At 40.0% G+C, this 25,192-nt stretch overlaps 2 protein-coding genes across 3 annotated transcripts in view; both read right to left on the reverse strand.

Moving 5' to 3' along the window:
* SYT9 (synaptotagmin 9) overlaps window positions 1-25,192 on the reverse strand; it is a 195,936-nt gene that overhangs the window by 161,767 nt on the left and 8,977 nt on the right. The gene's annotated exons all lie outside the window — the stretch shown is intronic.
* Window positions 15,260-15,613, reverse strand: LOC116646312 (NADH dehydrogenase [ubiquinone] 1 alpha subcomplex subunit 3-like). Its single transcript, XM_032426912.1, has one exon. The coding sequence runs from the start codon at window positions 15,565-15,567 to the stop codon at window positions 15,313-15,315; it is 255 nt and encodes an 84-aa protein (XP_032282803.1). The 5' UTR covers window positions 15,568-15,613; the 3' UTR covers window positions 15,260-15,312.

Consider the following 25,192-nt stretch of genomic DNA (forward strand, 5'->3'; position numbering starts at 1 on the left):
AAAATAGTCTAAGAAACACAAAATGGCATAAATGGTAGTAACAGTCAAATATCAAGCCAATTAAAATATGACAAAATTGTGAACAAGTGATGTCACATCACCAAACACTTTGGATACAAGGAATCGAATCCTTCAAGTGGCACAAGATTAACAACATAAAACTCCGTTTCCCTTTCCGAGGTCCAATCCCACTTCATGGCATGGCAGCTACGAAGTTTCACAAAATCACAAAATTACAACGGCAGTTCATGATAGCCCCACCTCTAACAAGGGCCGATGCTGTGATTAGCATCACCGATGTGTTAATTCACGGATCACTACGGAAACCCTATGATGACCACAGTTTAACGGATGAGGAAAGCTAAGTACAGAAAGGTAGCTTGCTGAAGGCTACTCAGTCACTGCCCTCAGTCACTGTCCTCACTCTAACATTACAAGCTAACAACACTTTGAGCTCCAGTGGTTGGTGCCAGTTAACTGAAAAAGTCAGTTAAAGGAAAACACCACCCCCCTTATGCCTCAAATATTTTATCTTAAGGTAAACATTTTATTTTAACTTAAACCATTAATTCACCAACTCTTTGACATAGAGTAAAGTTCTTTTCTTTGAATATGGGTCCTTGGATTATAGCTTCATGTTGTCTTTCTCACATCACAAATACCCACAATACAGTCTGTGTTCAATTCGAGTTTGCTTAAAGTAGAAGAAGAAGTTAAAAGATATTTGCGAGGCAATCTGAGAGGGGAGTCCTCGATTTTTACCATCGTTTTCAGTCTTTCACAGTCGCTCCTCCACTCTTAACTTCGGCAGCATTTAAAAATACAACTCACCTGTAGTGAGCCTTACGAAGCGTTCGAATCAGTTTCCCCAGAAACAACAGTTCTTTTTTAGTATTCATATTTCACCAGCATATGTAATATTTAATTAAATTACATAATTGAAATAACAAATACAACCAGAATAAACAAGTTCTGGAACAAAAATAACTGCTTCCTAGGAAGCCTTCAGCTTAACTTCTGGAAGCAGAAATAAACAGGAATAGTAGTGAAAAGCCTGCTGTCCCTGAGCACTCAGCCTCTCATGGTATTTACTGAAATGTTTTCTAGAAGAAATGGAAAGCCCTGATAATTCCAGCCAACTAGACAACCGGAAGTTGGTTAAGAAAGCCTCAAATGTACCATAAAACACAGTTTGTTGGTATGTAATATTTAGGAGTAACATATGGTGAAAACATGGATGACTTCATGATTATAATACAGAATATAAGAATTTTACCATCACAGCACAATAACAGCATGACAGCCGACCAATTTATCTTTATCTTACAAAGCAGAGGACCCGGAAATAATGTCTAAGGTTGATACAATAGGAAATGGAAATTTAAATATTTTTTAGAGTTTAACATGTAACAATTAAAGGATCCAAAACATAATAATAAATAAAAATTGGGAATGGGAAAATTCCTCACCCTGTTTACACACAAAGTTTACACAAAAAGCACAAGTATATTATTTACATTGTGAAGGAAATTGCCAGAAACCTAAAACTTGTAGAGTCAATGAAAATGGTCGCCTCTGAGAGTGGACCCACGAGTGAGAAATAAAGCTTTTCTCTTTTTTTTCTCAGTATTGTATGATTTCTTGGAACATTTTTAAATATATATATATATTACTTAGATAATTATAATTAAAAACTGCAAATAAAATGTGGACAAGTTAAATGTAGTACAAATAAAGAACACGATTTAAATTAGGAAGCTGAAACATTCCCAATTCTGGTGAAAGAGGATCATTAAGAACCCAGAAGGGGCTCTGTCTCAACTGAAACAGATGCCAAAAAACACAGAGAAACACCTGGGAAGATTTCTGCTCTCCGAAACTTCCCACGGAGCTGCCAGGTAACCCTGGGGTGCGGGACCCGGATGGAGTCCCTGGGTCAGCCCCTGCGCAGTGCCCTGGGAGGTGCGCGCTGGAGGAGCAGTAATTAGGCACCGCCTGTCATCACGCACGTGAAGCCCAGGGTGCCTAGCCTTCCATCTGTCTACCTGGCTGGCTCTGTGAACTCACACCTCCATACATACCCGGCCAAAGGGTATTTTATAGAAGCCCTCGGTCGTGGTTCCACTTTTTGCCCTGAACCAGAACCACGGAATCAGCTGTGCACCCACAAAGAGAGCATCTATGAACATGGCTTTGGCTTGAAGAGAAAACTAGAAAGATCGTGTGGATACTATAAAATGGGTTCAGGGTCTCCCTCCAGCCAAAAGATTGTTGGGTTTCATTTTATGTTTTTTATGATATGATAAAAAAATTTTTTTCATTTTATAAATGTAAAACTTTATTCCCGTGTTAGGAGAGAAGCTTTCTTACCCCAATTAAGAATCGGGGGGGGGTGCCCTAAGAATTTTAACTTGAAGTATTTGGGAGCCTGTAGAAGATTTCTTATGACTGAAATAGCAGCCAAGTTGCTGGATTATAGAGCCAATATCCACAGCAGGAAAGAACAATTAGCAACTTAAAGCAATTTTGCGTTTACATTTGTTAGGCGAAAGTCTGTTTAAGTAGGTCCCAGTGCCTTAATAATTACAAGGGTCAGTACAGAAAATATTGATAGAGCCTGGGTCCCTACAGTGGGAAATTCAAATGCACTTCAGGAAATGCTCTTGGGGAGGATGAAATTATTCAACAATGTGCTTGTAAGCATAACAGTGAGAAAACAGGAAGAAAGGATATGGTTGTGCACTGGAGGCATATTACTTACTCCCTGACTATCCAAAAATTCTATTAAAGAAAACAGCACTGCACAGCACTGTCAGTTTTAGTAAGAATTTAGGTAAAAGTGCAGCTCAAATCCTAATTATCTTTGGATATTGAGGCAGATAGCCTCAAACTTCCAGCTCCAAAAACTTACAAATTGCAAACAAATTCTATATCTGGCTTTGGGCAAATGACTCCAAAAATCTACTCTAACGCCCACAGCCAGGCTGCCATTAGATTTTAATAACGAACTGACTGCCCGTTTACAGAACAGGTGTAGAAGCAAATGGAAAAGAAAGAAATAATAATATCATAACATACTTGTATTCAGAAGGTCTTCCTGACTGGAGAGTGTCAAAATATCAAAAACAGTTTTGCTGGAATCAGTAGGATGCAACACAAGAGAGGTACCCTTACATGTCAGAATATCTATTGAGGCAAAACGCGAAGCTGGCAAAGAACATGAGTCATAAATAGTTTCCCAGACATGACAGGGAAACCTGTTCTATTGGATCTGAACTCATCTGTTCAGGAATTCCTCTTCACTCTGATGCCCAGGGGCAGGACACATTTGTCAGGCATGTTATTGCTATGCTCTGGCTTAGAAGAGCTGCATTTTATGCAAATATGAAAAGGTACCTGACTATCTTATCTGTACTCCTGCGTAAAAGCAGGAACATAACCAAGTAACCAATCTGCAGGGTCAGAAAATTTGCCCCTGTTCAGCAGTAGGCTAGAGCCAGCTCACAGAGCTCATAAGGGCCAATCGTTAAATTTTCAGGGATTTTTGAGAGCTGGTTATTAAACTCAGCCATTATTTTAAAATTAAATGACATAAACTTACAACTGTATAAATTATATTGAAAACAAAAGTAATAAATATTCAAAAGTTGTCATCTCCTACTCGTTTTACTCCATTTACTATTATCTGTGTTCCCAACATTATTTAAATATATTTCATCCGTATGGTGGAAATACTATATAATGATGTGCTACTGCTCATGCCTTCCCAACTCCGAGTTCAGTAATGTCATACTGGTAGGTTGAGATGGGCCATGGTAGAAGCATTTACACCATGGAGATTTCAAACACGACAAATCAGCGCTTGATTTATTATTTTGCTGATGGACTAGTCTTAAGAAAGTGATGGAGAAAATGTCAATAATAAAGATTAAAAGTGTGTCATGTCTATAGCCATTATGTTGTGAACAGCACAACAGATTAAAGATACATTCTTCCAGTATTCAACCTATTACCTGATTCAACAAAGAGGCTGCTCCCGTTATTGAAGAATGAGTGATGTTAGGACATTTGTCACTAACTGTTGTTCACTTTCATCTTACTCGCTAACATAAATGAAGCTATCAACCACCAATGCATGTTGGAACCACACTTATTTGTCAATTGCAATCAAAGGTTGCTATGGATACAGATGTTTGACAAAAATCATGGAAAGCATTCTGGAAGGGTCGATTGTAATGTAATCAATAAAGTATAATGTGTATTATGAATTGTGTGCTGCACATCCTTTATATCAGTAAAATTTATAATAAACTTATGTGTGTATTCTTATTCACATATTTTTAAATCTGTGCGTTAATGGCTGTTACACATAGAGCAGCACCCCAATTCAGGCATCAAGGAGACTGACTTTCTTAAGGAATTGTACAGAGCTAAATTTCTTCAAGTATGCTCCCACTGCTCTTTACATAAGGTCTTTACCTGATACAGAATTCTTATTTTAGTGCTCAAAAGATTTGCCTCATCAGCCCTACTTTTGCAGCATAAATGGGCTATCACCAGATGGCAACAGAGTTGGGTCTGACCCTGGGCAATTAGATATAGAGGAAGATTGGAAATTTCTGGGTCATAACCATATACAAAAAAGGAATCTGCTTATAAAACAACTAAAAAAAATGCCTATACTTCTCTAACTGGGTAACTTTCTTGACAGAAAGCTTATCTTTAAAGCAATAGTTCTGAAATGAGCTTATCTTTAAAGCAACAGTTCTGAAATTTATGTGTGCTTGATAATTGCCTGGGAAGCTTGTTAAAAGTATAGATTCCTGGGCTGTGCCTCCAGAGGTCCTGATTATGGGTGAGGCTCAGGAATCTACATTTAAATGAGCACCCCCAAATATCTCTGGAGGCAGGTGGCTCCCGGCTCCCTGTTTGAGAAATGCAGTGTTAGGGGGCACTCTGAACACAGTAGCTTATCGAGGCTCCCCACTCTTTCTCAAGAAGACTCTACCTGGCTCCATCATGCTGGCCCCAAGAGGCAGTACTGTCCTGCCGCTCCTGCTTTTCTCCTCAGCTGACAGGAGGCTCACCTTACACACCCTTTCCCCAACTCCGTTTCTTTGTTCTTAAAAGAACAAAAGAACTTGTGTTGGGTATCATGAGCAGCCTCACGAAAAATCTTGCTGAAGTCAAGAGTGATTCTATCAAGAAAGGATGCACGGGAAGATTAGTATGACTTGGTTTTAATAAGCCAATTCTGGGGCACCTTTTCTTTCCTAGGTGCTCACAAACCATCTGCTAAATTGGCTTAGGACTCTGCCAGAGATGGACACCACGCTCACAAGCCTTCAGTTTCTAGATTCCACATATCCTCCACTGCGAGGCCCGGGCCATCTGCCCGGCTCTCTTTGCTGGTATGGCTTCTGCTTCCATTGGATGTCTCCCTCTCCCCAGGCAGGGAGATGTCTTCCTTCTTGGTTTGATCATAAATTAAAATAATACACTTGAGATTATTCCTTGGATGTTTCCAAAATACTGATTCATTCTTGCCACCAGCATTCCTAGAAACATCTTTGTGGCATATGCCTCCTTAAAATTCCTGGATTATATTTGCCCGGCCCCTTCCTTTGGGAGCCATAATCCTTTAAATTTGTGCTCACTGGCCCTAGTTTCTAAGATGGTGGCATCTCCCCCTTCTCTTCCACTTTTAAAAGTTGTAATGTGAGACTCTAGAAGATCCTGTTTTTCATTCCTCTTAAGCTATTTGGAATCTGACTACATGAAATTATACCTAGTTCTGTTCACTTAAAATTTGTTCTAAGTTATAGGACACAAGTCCGGCTACATTCAGCCAAATCAAGCCAAATATAGTATCAAGAGAAATCTGATCCAGAACCACCCTCTATAAACCAGATACTAGTGTTGTTGTGCTGGTGCAGTGGGAGCGACGGGCAGCCAGCTTCCCTTTCACCCTGGAAGTCCAAGTGTAGCCAAGACAAGGTTGCAGAATCTCAGGGCTCACTAAAACAGAGTTTCAAAACCACCCTGCAGATTTAAGCACTACAGATTTAAGCTGCAGATTAAGCACTTGAGGACTGACTTTCCTTTGCCATTTAAGTCACGTGCAGCTTTCATAGCTCTGAACGAGTTAACAGTATCATTGGCACAGTGCCTTTCTTGGTGAATCTCTACGTGCCACTGAGACAGAACTGTTCAACTCAAAAAATTCTGGGCATGAATTCCAACAAGTTGATGATGAAATTCTGCAATAGAAACATTTATTTTCACATTGAAAACTCAAATCCAGTATATACTCTGGGGGAAGGAATAGTAACTTTCAGCTAAGCATACTCTAAATCCTTAAAAAAATTGTCCACTAAGCCATAACGTCCATGTGGCTGACAAAACACATGTTATAATAACACAATTACTTCACCACTGCAAAAAAAAAGTCCTTTTATTCTTGTTTCAGAAAACCCTTCAGATTCACACAACACAGAAACCAGTGGACGTAATCTTCCAGTGGCCCTTTTTCCTTTTTGGTTGTTGTTGACTTGGAGTCTTAATAGGACAACAGGGAAGGTAAGACATGGCATTTCCTGACAAGCAAGTATAAGGAGAATGTTCTATAGCACAAAGCACACAAGGAACCCCCATCTTGCAGATTTCACTAATATCATTCAGGTTTTGAAAATGCAATTCTGTGTCCTAACTTGATGACAATGACAGGACCTCAGCCAGAAAACACCCATCTTGACAGGTTATTCATTCTTTCTTTCATCTATTCAAGGATTCATCAAGTACTTATTATGCTTTAGCCACTGGATTAGACGAGGGGAATAGAAAGATGAATAACACACAGTCCTTTCCATCAAAGCATTCTCAATCAAATGAAAGAGGCAGATACATGGACAGATAACATTAAGTGTAGGTACAGTGATAGGGAGAAGAGCACAGAGAATGCACATGAAAGAGACCCAACACTGAGTGCTAACAGAAGGATACGAAAGACTCCACTAGAAGGGAGGGGGCAGGAGGGTGGGGAGAGTCATTCCAGGCTAAGAGGACAGTTTAAGTAAGGGGGCAGGAAACTGCATGGCACACTCGACTATTCCTGTAGGGCCAGGTACCGCACACTGGGTGGGTGGAGGAGTCTCTCATATGTCCTGCTAAGGAGCTTGGACTTGATCCTATGGCTGATTGGAACCAATGAAGAGTTTTCAAAGGAAAGCAGCAGGGTCACGTCTGCTTTTCAGAAAGACCACTCTGGCTTCGGTGGAGGTTCGATTTGGGTGGTTAACAACAGAGGCAGGAAGTCCATTAGGCGCTCCAGTAATGCAAGAGGGAGGTCTGATGTCTAAAACAAAGTGGTAGTCAGAGAAATGGAGTTGGAAGACAGATTTGAGAAACTAGCTGGAATTGATGACTGTGGATAAAGGAAGGCAGGGATGTGGTAATAGTGACAGAAATTTCTGGAATGACATCCAGGTTTCTGATTGAGGAGGGATGGGTGTGGTGTCACCCATCAAGATAAAAAAATACGGAAATCAGTCTGGGAGCAGGGGTAGGGGGAGGGATCATTTATTCATTCACTCAGTATGTGGGTACCTACTATGTTCCAGAAATTGGTCCAGGTCCTAAAAATATAATAGTGAACTAGATAGATAAAGAGAGCTTACATTCTAATAGGGGGAGGCCAACACTAAACAAGTAAAAGTAATTCTATCATATCAATTCAGATATATGTGCTCTGAAGGAAAAAAAAAAAGTCTGGGAAGAAATAGGTAGATATGGGGCCTTTCTGAGAAGATGTTCACTGAGCAGAGAGATTCAATGAAGAGAGTAGTAAGCCCCGAGGGACCAGTGGGAAGCATATTCCAGGCAGAAGAGCATCAGTGTAAAGGCCAAAATGATGACTCCAGTTTTGGACATGTTGAATTTCAGGTGACTTTCATCTATCCAGTTGGAGACATCCAAGGCAGTAAAATATACAGGGCTGACGTTCAGCAGAGTCTGTGCTAGAAGTGGATTTGGAACTATCAGCATGTTAGAGAGCCTGCTGAATCTTGAGAGTGGAGGGGATGACTTGGGAAAAATGCAGAAAGTGAGAAAAGCAGTGGCCAAGCTAGGTAATTAAGAAACATGAATAGTTAAAGGGCAAATAGAAGGGAAAAAAATCATGAAGAAGGAAGAGAAGAATGGGTTCAGTGTTGCAAAATGCAAGAAAGGAGGAAGCAGTGAACACCACGTCCAAAGGAGCAGCATTCCAATAACTGCAGTGTGGCCGCTGGGATTAGCAATTAGCAGGTCCTTGATGACTGTAGTGAGAGCAGCCTCAGAGAAGCGGTTGGGGAGGGGAGTAGCGTGGAAACTGCATGACAGGGGCTTGAAGAAAACCCAGCAAGAATAAGGCATCTTATGAGAGTGTGGCTGTGAAGAGAGAGACATCATATGGAGAGGGGACAGGCAGCAGAGAGAATATCTACTCTGGGAGAGTCCAGAATCTGTCAAGTCTGGAGAAATCAGCTGGGCAGTGCCAGCAGGCCAGGGGTATGGCCTAAGCTGGAGTGGATGCCATGCATGCTTTGCCAACTGGCTTTGTGCAGCCCTGCCTCCCAAGAACTCATTCCAGCTCATGCCCTGGACTTCACAGGGCCAGGATAGAGCTGTTAGCTCACCTAGCTTTCCTCACTCCAGTGGACTGCAAGAACCTTTCAGAAGTCCTCCCAAATCTGTATGAGGCATTGGGTGTAATGCGAGACACTATAAGCAAAACATAACAAATGATGTTTGTCCGTGGGGGGGGCCTGGCCCTGAGGAAGGGGTTGGGAAGCCTGGGTTTCCTAAGAAGGTGGCCTTATGTGTGGTGCTGCCTCCTGTAAGAGAAAACTCCTCATTCTTCCATTTATACCATAAGGCATCAGCCCCAGAGTCCAAGATCAGGCCCAGTTCCATGTATCAGGTGGGATGTGGGAGGTGTAGAAGGGAAAACTTGAGTAGTGATAGAAATGAGAACCCCCCCTATATGGGGGAAAAAAAACCAACCACACAAAGTAACATCATAAAAATACGAACTTATAGAGTATTATACCAAATTAACCAAAGATTAACCAAAGATTATACAATCAGGACTGGTGTAGATTACAGAAACATGCACGTGGTCAACAAATTCTGAGATATCGGAAGCAAAAGAGAAGCACTAGAAAGCAAAGGAGAGGGCAGGCTCTGACTAATCAAAGGCAGCTCTACACAGCTCAGCAGGAAATAAACTTCCCATAGGACTTCATCTCAAAGGACACGGAAAGTGAGAAATAAAAATAGACTCTCAACATTTTTAGATAAATTCAGCAATCACATAACCACAGTTGTTTCTTAAATGAAATTAGCTGATTTAGAAACACATCTCATCTTGGAGGCTGAGTCTAGGCAGGCTAAGACCTTACTTATCCCCCACCCCCCAAACTCTCACTCATACACTTCCCTTGGGGCCATCCTTGGTCCATGTTTCTGGCCATGGGACTCACTTAGAATGGTACTTCCACTTCTTGGAAAGAAGCCAACCTCCAAGTTCCTGTAAGCAATCCCTATGATACCAGGAGCTGCACACTCTCTATTTTATTCTAATTGCCTTCACTGGAAGTGCATCCTGGATTCTCTCTTCCACCACAACTATGTTCTCACACTTTGTTCCCGCTTGGATACATATAATAGAGCCATCATTACCCAGCTATGCATACCAAAATATAAAGACAGGCAGAAGGACCAGAATCATGCAAAAAGACACAAGAAAACTGTTGGCAATAACAAAAGTGATCACCACCATAATTTCAAAATAAGATTTGAAATCGCTTTTTCATTCCAGACTCATGTTTATAACTCATATTTAGTACGTACCGCAAACACATATTTCTAAAATTCAACTCAGTCTCTCTCATTCCCTCAACCTGCCCCTTCTTGTACATTCTGTATGACCTAGCTGCCTAATTCAGAAACCTCAGACTTCCTTTACACCTACCTCCCACTGTACTCCATGCCCTATGGATTCTGTGGTAAGACAGATCACCATTACCACTAGGATAAAATCCCAATTCTTAACATGGCCCACAAGACCCTTACTTACGTTTCTGACTTTATCTCTTGTCACATAAACATCCCCCACTCTAGCTCCCAAATTCAACTCTGCCAACCTTAAACTCACTCAGGCTCCCTAAGGTCACTCCCTACTTCAAGTATTCAAGCCTTTGCACATGTTGTTTTCTTTCCTAAAAACTCTTGGTCTGAATGCTTTGCTTGGCCTCACACTTCCATAACATGTCAGAGCTTATTTACTTCTTATCTGGAGATGCTGTTTTTGACACCACTCCTGGCAAGTTTGAGTTAGGTGCTCCTCCTATGTGCTTCCATAACACACTGCACTTTCCCTTATTGCACTACGCTGTAATTGCCTGTTTACTTGTCTATATCCTCCACTAGAAGGTCATCTCCTTGAGGCCAAGGACCATGCCTTTCTCAAGCACAATAACTCCAGCACCAAGGACAACATCCAGCACATGGAAGTTTCACATAGGGTGAATGATTAGCCAGACTACATTACATCCTCATTTATGAAAAGCAGCAGAAAAGAGCCAAAAACAAGTTTGGAGGATAAAATGAAGCAAGGGGGAATAAGACAAAGAAAAAGGAGAGAAAACATTCATGGATAGGGCACCAGAAGAGTGGAAAACAAAAAGAGAGACTAATGGAACAAGTAAGAGAAGGCAAAAAATAAAGGATGGTGTCAAAGTCACTTGTGCAGATTTTCATGAAGCTCAGACAAGTCTTTCCCGAGGGGAGTAATAAGGGAACTAACATTGATTGAGCTCTGAAGGCCAGGTCCTGTCCAAATCCATGGTCTCATTTACATCTTACGGTTCCCCTATCAACATTACTATCTTCCTTTTGCAGATAAGAAAACTGAGGCACCAAGAATTTAGGTAACTATCCTCAAGTTACACAAATATAAAGTGGTGAAGCAGTCTTTGAACTCACTTTACATGCACTGTCCAGGAAGTATTTAACTGTAGAACAAAGACAGATTTGATGGTTAAAAAAAAAAAAATTCTAAGCAGAAAATCTTATAAATGAAACCATGATTTACCTTGTGATAGCTCAGCTCCTGCTTTTCTTCCTTCCTTTCTTACATAGCTCCTCTGAGAGCAAGCAGACTGTCCTGAAGTCAGCATTTGCCATATCCATCTGATATGGAACTGATCTCAGGACCATCCATTCTTCCCCAGCCTCCTCTAGGGAAATGTGTGGCCTGCAAGGACCTAGGTCCCATCTCTACAATGAGGTGGCGCTAGCCCCCGCTTTGCTACAGGCTCCAAATGTGGGCCCGTGGCAGTGCTCCTATCACAACAAACCAGTGATCCTGGCCCATGCTACGCGGTCCAGCACTGCGTTTCCGTGTTCTAGCAATACCCCCTAAATGTACACTTCTGGAAATGCGTGGTTTGCAGCAGATATAGGTCTCAGGTAAGGCACCCATCGGGACCAAAGGAAAATGCTTTCTAAATTGACATTAAAAATGAGCTTGGAGCTAAAATATATATTGTATGATTTTACATTGGAAAAAAAAAAAACGTTCTCTACCTTTATCCAAACTTTTGTAACAATAAAATAGCTTTGTCATGACAGCATTCACAGATACAAGGGAAAGAAGGCTACTTACTCCTGTAGCTGAACAAAAGCTCACACAGTGGCTATTATGCCTCAGGTTCCTTCATTTTAAATCGTCCCTCTCCAGGTAGAAGCAGAATCCTTACAGGCAGAGCCCTTGCAGGCTTCCCTCATCCTCCCCACTCTTTGAATTTACTAGGCTTTGCAGATTTTTATCAAATATTCTCCACATCTGCTGAGACACACACACATACACACACACATACATATATACACATACATATTTCTTGTGCATCTAAATACCAAAGCCAATACTTTCTCATGGAAGCAGATTTTCACAAGAAATTAATTTTAACTGATTCAATTCATCATCTAACCGTGGTTACCAAGGATACCAAATAGCCAAAATCAGTTGGCTCCAACTTGCTTGTTAATCAGAAGATATTAACAGAAAGCTGTGAAGAATTATTGTTGTCTAAGTAATCTGGCCAGAAACAGTCCCCCCTCCCAATGTCCCTCAGTCCTGAACTCAGTTAAAAACATTCCAGTCTATAAAAATCATTAAAAACACGCAAGGTTTTTTTCCAGGATTTGAAATTCAATGATTAGTATTTAGAAAAATGACCGCTAATGGTTTCATTTTAATTCCCTTCCTGATGAAGCACCAAACTGAGAACGGCTACTGATTTGATCTTGTCCATCTGAAAGCAGATGATTCTCACCATAGCAGGTAATTGAGCATTCAGGTGATCTAGCTGAATCTGTCCTAAATCAAACAGCCCAGCAATGTATATGTACTAATAGAGGGCAGCATCAAACAGATGAGCCTAGCATGTGCCCTTGAGGGACAGAGAATTAAAATAAAAACACCCCAAACAAAAAAATGTTTCTCCTTGCTAAAAGGTCAACATGTTTTTTTAAAAAGTACTCATAAGATTAAGTTTTGTCTAGTCTATAATGTACATCTAAAGAAGAACCAAAAAATTGATACTTTCTCTCCAAAAAGCACAGGCAATCAAGTTTCTTACTAATTAGATTTGTTTACATTTTAAGAATATTAATTACATGTCATTCATTGCAATTATTCTCTCATTTTGTAGTTTGTCATTTTGTTTACAATGCCTTTTGCAAAAGAAAACACTGTTGCTATTTTTTGTCAAAATCTGTCAAGCTTGTCTTTTATGGTTGTTGGCTTTGGGGTCACGCTAAGGAAGACTTCACCTACCTAAAATAATGCCCGAAACCAGCAGTTGCCACCCAATACCTATTTTTCCCTTTTCCCAAAAAACAATGAAACTTAAATTGCATTTGGAATTTGGCTTGACACCAAAAGACTACATTTCCCAGCTTTGGTATGGCCCTGTGACTAAATTCTGATCAAGAGATGAGAGCACAAGTGTTGACAAGGACTTCCAAAAAGGTTTCGTAGGAAGAGCAGACTTGGGCTGGAGGTGGACTCTTTTGTCTCTCCCAGGAATGTAAATGTGAGTGCTGGAATTCCAGCAGCCATCTTACCCTGTGAGGTGACTGTGAGTTAGAAGCTGTGCATGGGGCAAGTGGGTGGTACAATCAGTTAGGTGTCCAATTCTTGATTTAGGCTCAGGTTGTGATCTCAGGGTCATGGGATCAAGCCCCATAATGGGCTCCGTGCTCAGCAGGGAGTCTGCTTGGGATTCTCTCTCTCTCCCTCTCCCTCTGCCTCCCCCTCTGCTCATGCTCTCTCTCTGTCTCTAAAATAAATAAATCTTTAAAAAAACGAACCTTCTGTATTTAAGCCACTGTTATCAATGTTTTCCTGTCACATGTAGAGAATCCTGATTTTAAATTATCTTATAATTTCCTTTAGAATTTTAATGATTTTACTTTTTGTAAAATTTAAAACACATGACAAATTTGCGTAATAGAGCAGAAATATAGTGCTTTCCCCAACACCATTTACTGAATAATCCATTTCCTCCCCCCGCCCCGCTGATTTGAAATGCCATGTTTACCAAATACTATGATGCCATGTTACTCTGTTTCTGTTCTATTAGGTTTGTTTGTTTTTGCATAGTCTTTGTTTTCTCTGAGAAGTGGAAGTTGAGAGTAGAGGTAGAGCTTCAGAGGAAGGAGAGAAGGGCAAGGAAGAGGGCTGATGACAAGTAAGAACTACCAAGCAGCACTGAGGGCCCAGATGAAATGAGATTCTCCACATGACAAGCGTAAGGATTAGCAGGGTAGACTCTGCATCAGAATGGCTGCGTTCAAATCCCAGCTCCGTGACTTACAGGCTGTGTGGAGGCAGATTCTTTGCCTTCCTCCTCTGTAAAATGGGGATAGCACTAGAACCTACCTCAACGTGGCTGTGTTAAAGGAGTTATTATATAAAAAGCTTAGAATGATATCTGGCATCAGGTTCTATTATGTCTCATTGGTATTATTATTATTAATAGTTGTAATTGTTAACATTGTCACTGTCACCATCATCTTCTTAATATTAAGATGGCAGCTTTTTTGTTCCCTAAGGTACAATCAAGAATAATGTTGAATTTTATCAGATGCTTTTTTGGCGTTACCTGACATGATTGTGTTTGTTTGTTTCTCCAAAAACTTATGTATTGTGAATAAGACACCATTTCACACCCACTAGAATGGCTATAATAAAAAGATAATGACGAATGTTGCCGAGGATGTGGAGAAATGGGAACCCGCACGTGCTACTGATGCAAATGTAAAATAGTGCAGCCATTTTGGAAAATGGTTTGGTAGTTCCTCAAAATGTTCAACACAGAATTATCAAATGACCCAGCAATTTCACTTCTGGGTATGGACCCAAGAGAAATGAAAACTTACCTCCACGCAAAAACTTGTACCTCAATGTTCTTAGTAGCAGTTATTCATAATAGCCCCAAACTGTAAACAACCCAGACACCCAGGAACAGGTGAATAGATAAATAAAATGTGGAATACCCATATAATGAAATATTAATCAGTAATAAAAAAGAAAGAACTAATGACACATTATACAACGTGGCTGGACCTCAAAAACAGCATGCAAAGTGAAAGAATCCAGTCACAAAAGAGATCACCTATTGTAGGATTCCATTTATACGAAATGTCCTGAAAAGGCAAATCTATAGAGACAGAAAGTAAATTAGAGGCCCTCTGGAACCAGGTAACAGTGAATGGACATGAGGGATCTTACTGGAGTAATGAAAATGCTCTAACCTTAGAGTGATGCTTGCACAACTTCATAAATTTACTAAATAATCACCAAAATGTATACTTAAAAGTGGCTGAATTATATACTATGTAAAATACGCCTCAATAAAGTTATTTTTTTTAATGAGGGAATGGATGGAGGGTAATAGAAAAAAAATGGGAGAAGCTTATGTTATTTTGTGTAAACATGATCAAAACTTAAAACAAATAATTATGTATGTATAATACGTATACAACAAAACCTACTCATGCAGTGATAGCTTTCCTAGTGCTTTACCATTCTTATATTCTCAGAGTAAACGCCCAGTAGAAAATTCCACTGGGTTACACTATACACACTACATATAAGGCATTTTCTTTTAATCTCTTCTGTATCTGTTTTTTTTTTGGTGGGGGGGTCGCTTTTCACATTTTATTGGCTCAGGGGAGGGGCCTCCTCCATGTCACCAGGGGTGCTCACAAGTTCTTCAGCCACTCCAAGCTTGGGCCCTGGCGGTCCTGGGGGTGGCTGGGCACGTCGGGCATGTTCCCATCATCTCGGAGGGGCACTGGATAGTTGTAGGTCGTGGCCTGGCTGATCATGGTGGCGTATTTGGTGAAGGGGCTGAGGGTGGGCAGAATTAGAGCGAGGCCCCCGATGGTGAAGGATGCGACCAGCACCGGCTCCTTGGCCCAGGCATCCTTGAGGAAGGTGGCGAGTCTCCCGGCCATCTTGGTTACAGCGGCGGCAGCAGCCTCTTCTGTATCTGTTATTAAATCCTTCTTCTCATTCCCTTTGTTTTATATTTGTGTTTTCACATTCTTTTCTTGGTCAGAATAGCAAAATATTTACTTATGTATATTTCAAAAAACACATCTTGGTTTTGTTTATTAATACTGCTTTTGTTTGTGTTTTTATTTTTCACTTTCTATTCATTAATATGTTCTTTTGGTTTTTACTAATGCTTTGCTCCTACATGTTTTTGGTTTATTTTTCCATTTCTAAGTTCGTAAATTTAATGTTTGGTATATTCATTTTCTGTCACTCTATTTACTACAACCAATGAAAGTTATGAATTGTCATCTAAATATAGCTTTGGCTGCACTCCACAGTTTTAACATATGTGCTTTCATTTCTATAGTGTTTTCAATGTCTATAATTTTAGTTTCCATATCTGATTTTCTAATTAAAGAGATCTCTGAAAGAGTTCAATTTTCAGGTGTTTAGGGTTCTGGTGATGTTGTGACTTGTTATTCACTTATTGATAATTTTATTGCACTGTAAATGTGGCCCATAAAATTTAATCTTTTGGAATTAATGTTCCTTTTTTTATGGTACTGAAACATTTCTTAAAAAATGTTCCATGAACATTTCTTCTCTCTTGGTGACTAGAAAATTCCATTGGTATTTCACATAAATCAAACTTTTAGCAACATTATTTCTATCCACTTCTTCTATCTATTGATGTGTCATTGTCGGTGAAGTATCATAGTCTCCCACTATAATTCTGATGTTTCTAACTTCTGAAGTTTGAACAAACTTAGTTCAATACATTTGAATATCATTTCATTTATTAAAAGTTAGTGACTGGTAGGTCTCCATTGTTTATAGCACTATTTACCAAGCTAAAATAAGTCTTATTTGATGACTTTTATGTCACATGCAGTGTGTTTATTATAGGAATGTTAGTTTGATTAGCATGAGGCCTTAAAAAAGAGCAGATAAAGACGATATGAAATCCACAGAGGGGCACCTGGGTGGCTTAACTGGTTAAGCGTCCGACTCTTGATTTTGACTCAGGTCATGATCTTGGGGTCGTGAGATCCAGCCCCACACTGGGCTCCATGCCCAGCATGGAGTCTGCTTGAGATTCTCTCCCTCTCCCTCTACCCCTCCCCCATTTCTGCTCCCACTCTCTTTCTCAAAATAAATAAATAAAACCTTTTTAAAAAAAATCCACAGATATTTTGCACTTGTTATTTTAATATTTTCAATGAAGCTATTTCCTGAGTATTTAAAAATCAGGTAGTGCACATCCAACTCTGATCCTCCTCTGACATTTCCCCATGTTCTAAGCTGCATTATTAAAGCCACCATTTAACACCCACTTCTGTCCATTCCCTGAATTAAATCTGATGACTTTCCTTAGTGCTGTGACTGCAAGCCCTAAAACATCACCTTTTACTATAAAGACATACGCTATAGTGCCCTCGTTTTGTGAAGCTGTCCAGTTCAACTTTCCATTTCCCACATACTGAGGCACTGGGAAGACAACTGTGATTGAGTCATTGACGTGTGAGACAATATAAAAATTAAAAGATCAAAAAAACCAATGTAATGGAAAAGAGCTGTGATTTTAATTTTTATTGGCCTACCGAATGGATCCTCTCAAACTGAACCTATGGGGATTAGATCCCCCCAGAGAAGCCTGCAGTAATCCACACATAAATGGCCTCTGAAGCAGTGTGGGGTTAGAATCAATAGATGCTTCTCCCAACAGCATGTGGAAGGGAAAAAGAAACACTTTGGGGGATTTTCTAGCTCTCTTTGTAGACTCTCTCTGAAATAGATTCCATGACATGATGAGTTTTAGCTACCTAAAAATTAAAGGAATACAAAGTACTTAAAAAGCCCCAGAGAAGGATGACCTATAAATTCAGTATATTACAGTGACATTAAATCTAAAGTAGCAATTGTGGTGGAACAGATTAAAGAACAGCAAACAACAGTTTTCTCCTTCCTTCTGAAATAACTGGGGAGGACTTTAGAGCTAGCTCGGCTATGCTATCTACCACTTGACATTCATAGTATTTGGGAAAAAAAAAATCACCATTGAAAATACGTTTGACCTGAGATTTTCAGTGTAAAGTGTTAAAAGTGGTTCGAATGTGGCCCCTCGTTTATGCCTCTTTCTTTGTTTCCCAGGTTTTTCTGATAGGAAATGAACATATCGGCAAGAACAAGTGATAGACTACAGGAATCAAGCAACCATGTTCTTCTCTAAGCTCACAGCCTAGTTAGAGTTTTTACAGAGCTGATTTACAGTGTGGTTATCCTAAATTAAAAATAAGTGATAATCATATTACATGTCTAGCAATAAAGAAGACCATGATTTTTGTTACTGCCAGGATGCTACAGTTACATCCTACAGCTAAATTTTCTACAGAATGTATTATTAGTTGTGCCAACAGCAGCTGTACTAATAATTTGGGATAACTCCCACTGTGGTTAAAAAAAAAAAAGAAGGATCAATGATAGATAGTAAAAATATTTTCGTGCTTGGATTTCCTTACCTAATATAACAGTTTTATACAGATGGTTGAAGCATTTATTTTGACAATGGGGTTGTAAAAAATAATTTCAATCCATAAAGGCCATAAATCCATGTCATTTGCAACCCCAGATGCATGCCAGACTCATGTGTAGGGGTACTTTAGGAATCACCCCTAAAGATTCTGATTTAGTCAGTCAGGGAACAGCGCAGTTATGTCTTCAAAAGTTCCCGCAAATGATTCTGATGCATAGCCAGAACTAAGAATCACTTCCCCAAAACCTTCAAGTTGGAAGGAGCCTTAGCATTCAACCATTTCTCACCCTCCCTGATTTCTAGTAACTTCTTCCCTATAGTCCTCCAGTCAACTGTCCTGGATGTCTGCATCAGATCTCCTATACAACCTCAAACTTAATGTATTTAAAATTAATCTTACGTTTTTCCCCATAAAACATGCTCAAGGGGCACCTAAGTGGCTTAGCTGGGGTTAAGTGTCTGCCTTCGGTTCAGGTCATGATCTCAGGGTCTTGGGATCAAGCCCTGCATCTGTCTCTCTGCTCAGCGGGGAGTCTGCTTCTCCCTCTCTCTCTCTCTCTCTGTACTCTCCCCCTCTCTCTCAAATAAATAAAATCTTTAAAAAAATATTTTTAAAAACCCATGCTCAACTTCTTGTCACAAACCTAATAAATCACATGACCATCCTCCCAGGCACTTATGCCAAATATCGGAGAATTAGGATCCTTCTACTTTGTCTCAGTATACCGATTATTTTTACCCCTTAAATATGTTTTATATCAATCCCCTCTTCTCTAATTCCATTACCTTAAAACATTAATTCAACACTTCTGCCTAGACAAATACTAATAGTCTACTACTTCTGGTGTTTTCTCTAAAATCTCCAGGCTTTGAATCTCATACTGCCTAATTGCACCACTCCACCCCAGCTGCCCATCCTTGTCACAGATGTCTACATTCCTCAGGCCACTTCCCCACTTCCCTCCATTCCCGGCTTGTTGTCACTCTCTCCAACGCTACTTTTGTCTTAACTTGTGGTTAATTCAATACTTCCAAAACCACAGTCTTTCTGTTCTTGTCCCTGTCTCCTTCAGTAACTTGTCCTTCACCCAACCTTAGTGCCTCACTCCACAATCACACCCCAGACCTGGTTATACCAACAACTGCAGCCCCTCCTTTTCACTGCATTCCCAATAATCACCCCACACCAGAGGACCTACAACCCTCTAATCCTACCAACTCTTCACTACCTCCACATGTCCACTTTCCCCTCTTTACTCAGATGAGATTTCAGAGTCGATCATCCCAATCCCTCCATCCTATAGCCCTCAAATCTTTTGTCCCTCTCTCATTGTCATACATCAGCATGACCCTTCTTAAACACAATCCCTGTCTCTTCATGCCTGCATAAACACAGGTGCATGTAGTGGGAAAAACATTCACGCCTGTGGTGGTGGGTAGCACTTCAAATACATGATCACTACCTTCAAGTGGGCCCTTAACGTTGCCCAGCAATTACCCTGCACTTCTCTGATCCACTCACTCTTCCGTCTTCTGGCCTATCATTTACACCTCTCCTGTTTTCACCTCCCACCCTATCCTCACTCGCAGCTGGTAACCTGGCTGTTTCCTTTTTCACTAATAATGGAAGAGCAATCATAAGACAAGCTTCTATATGATCTCCAAACCGTATCTGCCCACCCGGGCTCATATACTCTGCCCTGACTCCTTGTCAATGAATGAAATGTTGAAAAACCCACCTACTCAAGTACTCAGGCAATTCAATCCCCTATGTCATTTTTTTCTTTTTTTATTGAAGTATAATTAACACACTATTATATTAGTTTCAGGTGTACAATATAATGATTCAACAATTCTACACATTCCTCAGTGCTCATCACAGTTAAGGGTCCTCTTGATCCTCTTTACCTATTTTACCCATCCCCCTACCCATCTCCCCTCTGATAACCATCAGTTTGTTCTCTAAATTTAAGACTTTGTTTTTCAGTTTCTTTTTGTTTGTTCATTTGTTTTGTTTCTTAAATTCTACATATGAGTGAAATCACATGGCATTTGTCTTTTGACTTATTTCATTTAGCATTATATGCTCTAGATCCATTCACATTGTTGCAAATGTCAAGGTCTCATTCTTTTTTATGGTTGAGTAATATTTCAGTGTGTTTGTGTGCCATGTCTTCTTTATCCATTCATCTATGGATGGATATTTGGGTTGCTTCCTATCTTGGCTGTTGTAAATAATGCTGCAATAATATAGGCATGCATGTATCTTTTTGAACTAAGTGGTTTTTTTCTTCCTTTGGGTAAATACTCAGTATTGGAATTACTGGATTATATGTAATTCTGTCTTAAATTTTTTGAGGAACCTCCATACTGTTTTCCACAATGGCTGCACCAGCTTGCATTCCCACCAACGGTGCACGAGCGTTCCTTTTTCTCCACATCCTCACCGACACTTGTTTCTTATTGATTTTAGCCATTCTGATTGTGGTTTTGTGGTTTTGATTTGCATTGCCCTGATGATTAGTAATGTTAAATACATTTTATGTGTCTGCTGACCATCTATATGTCTTTTTTGGAAAAATGTCTATTCAGGTCCTCTGCCCATTTTAATCAGATTTTGGTGAATTTTTTCAGTTTTGTTTTTGTTTGTTTTTTTGGTGTTGAGTTGCATAAGTTCTCCATCTACTTTGGATATATCAAAATATCAATCAATACCAATATCAAATACATCAATTGCAAATATCTACTCCTATTTAGTAAGTTGCCTTTTTGTTTTGCTGATGGTTTCCCTCACTGTGCAAAAGCTTTTTATTTTGTTAGAATCCCAATAGTTTATTTTTACTTTTGTTTCCCTTGTCTGAGGAGACATCCTCTGCATGATTTTTAACTTCCCTCTAGCATCCAATTATGAATTATGTAATTACGAATATGTAATTATTTTCTCCTCTCTTTAAAAACCATCTTTTGACTTATTTTCTCCTCCCTTTTCTTTCACAATAAAACTCAAAAATGTAGTATATGTTTTCTTCAACTTTTCTCAAAGAGACTATAGTCAGACTATCACTGACTCCACTTGCCCACAACTCCTTCAGAATCCCTCAGTTCAAGGTCACCAATGAAGCTCCATGTTGCTAAATGCAATGATCAGTCCTGGGTTCTCATCTTACTTGACCTTTCAAGTACATTTCACAAGGAGGATCACTCCCTCCTTCCAGGAATACTTTCTGCACTTCCAGGCCACCATACTCCTGATTTTTCTCCCACTGTACTTGCTGATCCTTTTCAGTCTCTTTTGTTGGTTCCTTCTCATCTTCCTAACCTCTAACTAGTTGTTTGACTTCTTCTTTTTTTAATCTTCATTCCTTGGTAAGCGCATCTAGTTTCTGAGCTTTAAATATCCTCTCTATGTTGATAGCTCCTAAATGTATATCTACAGGCTACACTTCTTTCTTGAGCACCTACGAAGGATATCCCAATACCCATTCAAGAATACTGCTCCAATAATTGTCCCCCTTTGTCCTACATCATGTATTTTTGTTCTTCACTAGATCATTCCCATCACATTAGTGATGTTCTCTCTTACAATTTAAAACAAAAACAAAAAACCCTTGATCTCATTTCCCTCACCAACTAATTACTCATTTCTCTGGTATCTGCAGAAAAACTTGAAATAGTCTATACTCACTGCCCCACTTTTGCCAGTCAATTCCTCTTACAGCCACTCTAATCAGGCTCTTGTCCCCACCTCTTCACCAAAACTGCTTGTCAACATCACTTCCGATGACCTCTAATACTAATGGCAGTGGTCAGTACTCAGTGCTCATTCTACTTGACCTAATGGTAGCACTGACACAACTTTTATGCCCTCCTCTTTGATACGCCATTTTCTTGGCTTCTCATTTTGGCTTTCAGGTCAATACTCTTGGATTTTCCAGTCCATCTTAATTAGTTTTCTTTTGCTGGTTCCTCAACTTCTCTCCATCCTCTTAGTGTTGGAGAGCTCCAAAATTCAGTGCTGGTCCTCCTCTCTCCTTTGTCTTCCTGGATCATTTCAGCCAGACTCATTTTAAATATCATCTCTATGCCTACAGTGCTCCCATTTATATCTTCAGTCCAGCCATCTTTCCTCAACTCCAGGCTCATATATCCAATTTCCTAATCTGTAGCCCCACTTGACTCACTCACTAATAAGCATTCCCAACTTAACACATCCAACACTGAGCTCTTAATATTCCCTTCTAACTTAACTTCTCCTACACCTCTATTCCCTTGCTCAGGCCAAGTTTTGGGAGTCATTCTGATTCCTCTCTCTTGCATACCCTACATCCACCCATTGGAAAATCCTGTCAGCTCTACCTTCAAGCTACCTGGAGTCTGACCACTTCTCACTATCTCCACTGCCATCACTCAGGTCCAAGCCACCATTATCTCTCACATAAATGATTACAACAGTCACATAATTCTTCTCCCCGACTCCACCCTTACTCTTCTACAGTCTGGTCAAAGTGATCCTTTCTATTCTTAAGGCAGACATTATCACTGCTCTGCTTAAAACTTTCCGATGACTTCCCATCTTACTCTGAGTAAAAGTCATATTCATTACAATGGCTTATAGGGCCCTATGATCACTCTGCATCACCTTTCCAACCTCACCTACTATGTCTCTCTTCCTTGCCCCTGGCTAATACCTGGCATGTGCCTGTCTCAGGACCTTTAAACGTGCTGTTCCCCTGCCTGGAATGCTCTTCCCCTGGCATGTGCATGCCTTGCTCCCATCATTTCCTTCTGACCTTTTACTCATCAACTTTCCGTGATGCCATTTTGGTCCCCACACCTATTCTCTTTCCACGTTTTATTTTTCTTCTTAGCACTTATTACCATCTAACATACTATGTAATTAGTGAATTTATTTATGTATTATCATCTTCCTCTCAGCAACATATAAGTTCCACAAAGGCAAGCTTTTCATTTTGTTTGGTTCCCTACCACATGTACAATGCTGTATCTAGGTATCTAGATATGTACCCTACATAGAACAGAGCCTTGCACATAGGAGATGATCAATAATCATTTGATGAGTAAGTAAATGGCATTTTCAATCATGATCTCTCCAATCAACCTTCATCCTGTCTCCAGAGTGATATAATTAGAAGAAAAATCTGTTCACCTTAATTTTTAGCTTAAAACCCTTTAATGGGTCTGTAGTGTTATAGCTGATGCAAATTGAAATGTCTTCAGTAGCCAGGCATATCCTATCAATGTGATGAGGAAAGTTCATTCATGTGGGCAGGGGAAGGGAGGATAAGAAAAGTGGAGAGTGTATGACCCGCCTAAGGGCATTCAATCCAATTATTTTAACAAATTGTGCCTACTACTTGGCAGCCCCTGTATGTAGAATAAAGAACCATCTCCACAGCCTGGCTTGGTAGGCACTATGGATGGATACTGGGCCCTATAACATCAGAGAAAACAGACTGTGCATACCCACAAACTGAGTGGTTGCAATGCAACTGAACACGTTGCTTTTTCATTATTAAATAAACAGGCAAGGAAGCAAGGTGTCACTGTTGGCATAGTCTGAAATTATATCTGGAGCCCAGATGTTTGAACCAGACGACTAAACTTGCTAAAGGCAATTATGTGAGGTAATTATACCTGAGTTTCAGGGTAACATGACTGGGGACCTAAAATAGGTGATCTCCCATTCAGTGATTCTAATCTGTCAGGAACTTACCTTGAACAGGAAGAGCATCATCACCACCCACTTGAGCTTATTTCCCATTCTTCAAGGAACCAGAGAGACTTGAGATGTGCACTCACAGAACTTCCCTCATCCTGAAATCTCCAAGAGTACTTTGCTGAGAATGAATCCTTTGGACTTCTTTAAGATTTCTACATCAGAGTGCTCCAGCCTAAGTCCTCCGTGGGACTTTAACAATGGCATACAAGACTTCCACGATCTGACCAGTGTTCACTAGAACAGACTCATCCCTCAACAGTCCTAACACATACTTCACTTCCTATTACTACCAAAGATCCACCCTCTCCTGTCATAGGGCGTTTATAAATTCCTAGAAGGTCCTTCCCACCCACACGTTCCAGGCAAAACACTCCGCCCAAGAATCAACTTCTCTAGGAATCCTCTGCGGATACACTCAAGCCAGTTAATTACTTCTCTCCTCTTTTCCTGCACTGTGTCCCATATATATCTCCCTTCCTGTCTTCATTTTATTAATTGCAATTACTGTTTTATCTCAATTCCATAGGGGCAGTAACCATGTTTAATGGATCTTTGAATTACTAATGCCTAACCTAGCATCTGGCAATTACGAGGCACTCCAATATCTTCTTAATTTGACTTAATTATAATTAGAAAAGAGTGATCTGGTCAGTATGGCTAAAGTAAGGCTTCATAAGTGCTGGGAGAGAAGGAGGAGGTGGAAAGAGGGAAAGAGAACATAGAGAAAAAGAGATCCAAGTTATATTACAAATTTTTTTCATATTTCACATAAATAAAGGCAGTACTTTGCATTGGAAAGAATGTTACGATGTGTCAATTTTTTCTTTGCCATTATGGGCAGAATGTGAAAAACTCTAAATTCTCAACATTGTTCAATTAAAGCTTAACTCCTCCCCCCCAAAAAAGAGTATTACAATGAATCCCTATTTGTTGATGCAACCTTAAAATTTTAAAAGGCAGTCTAGTATAATGATTGATTGTAGTCAGACGATGAATGCAATCATTCACTGCACAGTGAACTAATCCTTCTGTGAGCTAATCTGACAATACTTATATTTTAACTAATGCAAATTAGCAATAAAAACATTAAGATTCTCAAAAATAAACTGCCACATGATAGTAAACACAGAAAATTCACATAAGAAATATAGGTAGGTTTAAAGTATTAAAAATATTCAATCCGGGCGCCTGGGTGGCTCAGTTGGTTAAGCGACTGCCTTCAGCTCAGGTCATGATCCTGGAGTCCCTGGATCGAGTCCCGCATCAGGCTCCCTGCTCGGCAGGGAGTCTGCTTCTCCCTCTGACCCTA

This window comes from Phoca vitulina, unplaced genomic scaffold (assembly GCF_004348235.1).
Source record: "Phoca vitulina isolate PV1807 unplaced genomic scaffold, GSC_HSeal_1.0 scaffold36, whole genome shotgun sequence".
Classification (NCBI taxonomy): domain Eukaryota; kingdom Metazoa; phylum Chordata; class Mammalia; order Carnivora; family Phocidae; genus Phoca; species Phoca vitulina.

What these genes read in the sequence shown, in the direction of transcription:
- LOC116646312 (XM_032426912.1), bottom strand. Translation starts at nt 15,567, where the DNA reads ATGGCCGGGAGACTCGCCACCTTCCTCAAGGATGCCTGGGCCAAGGAG.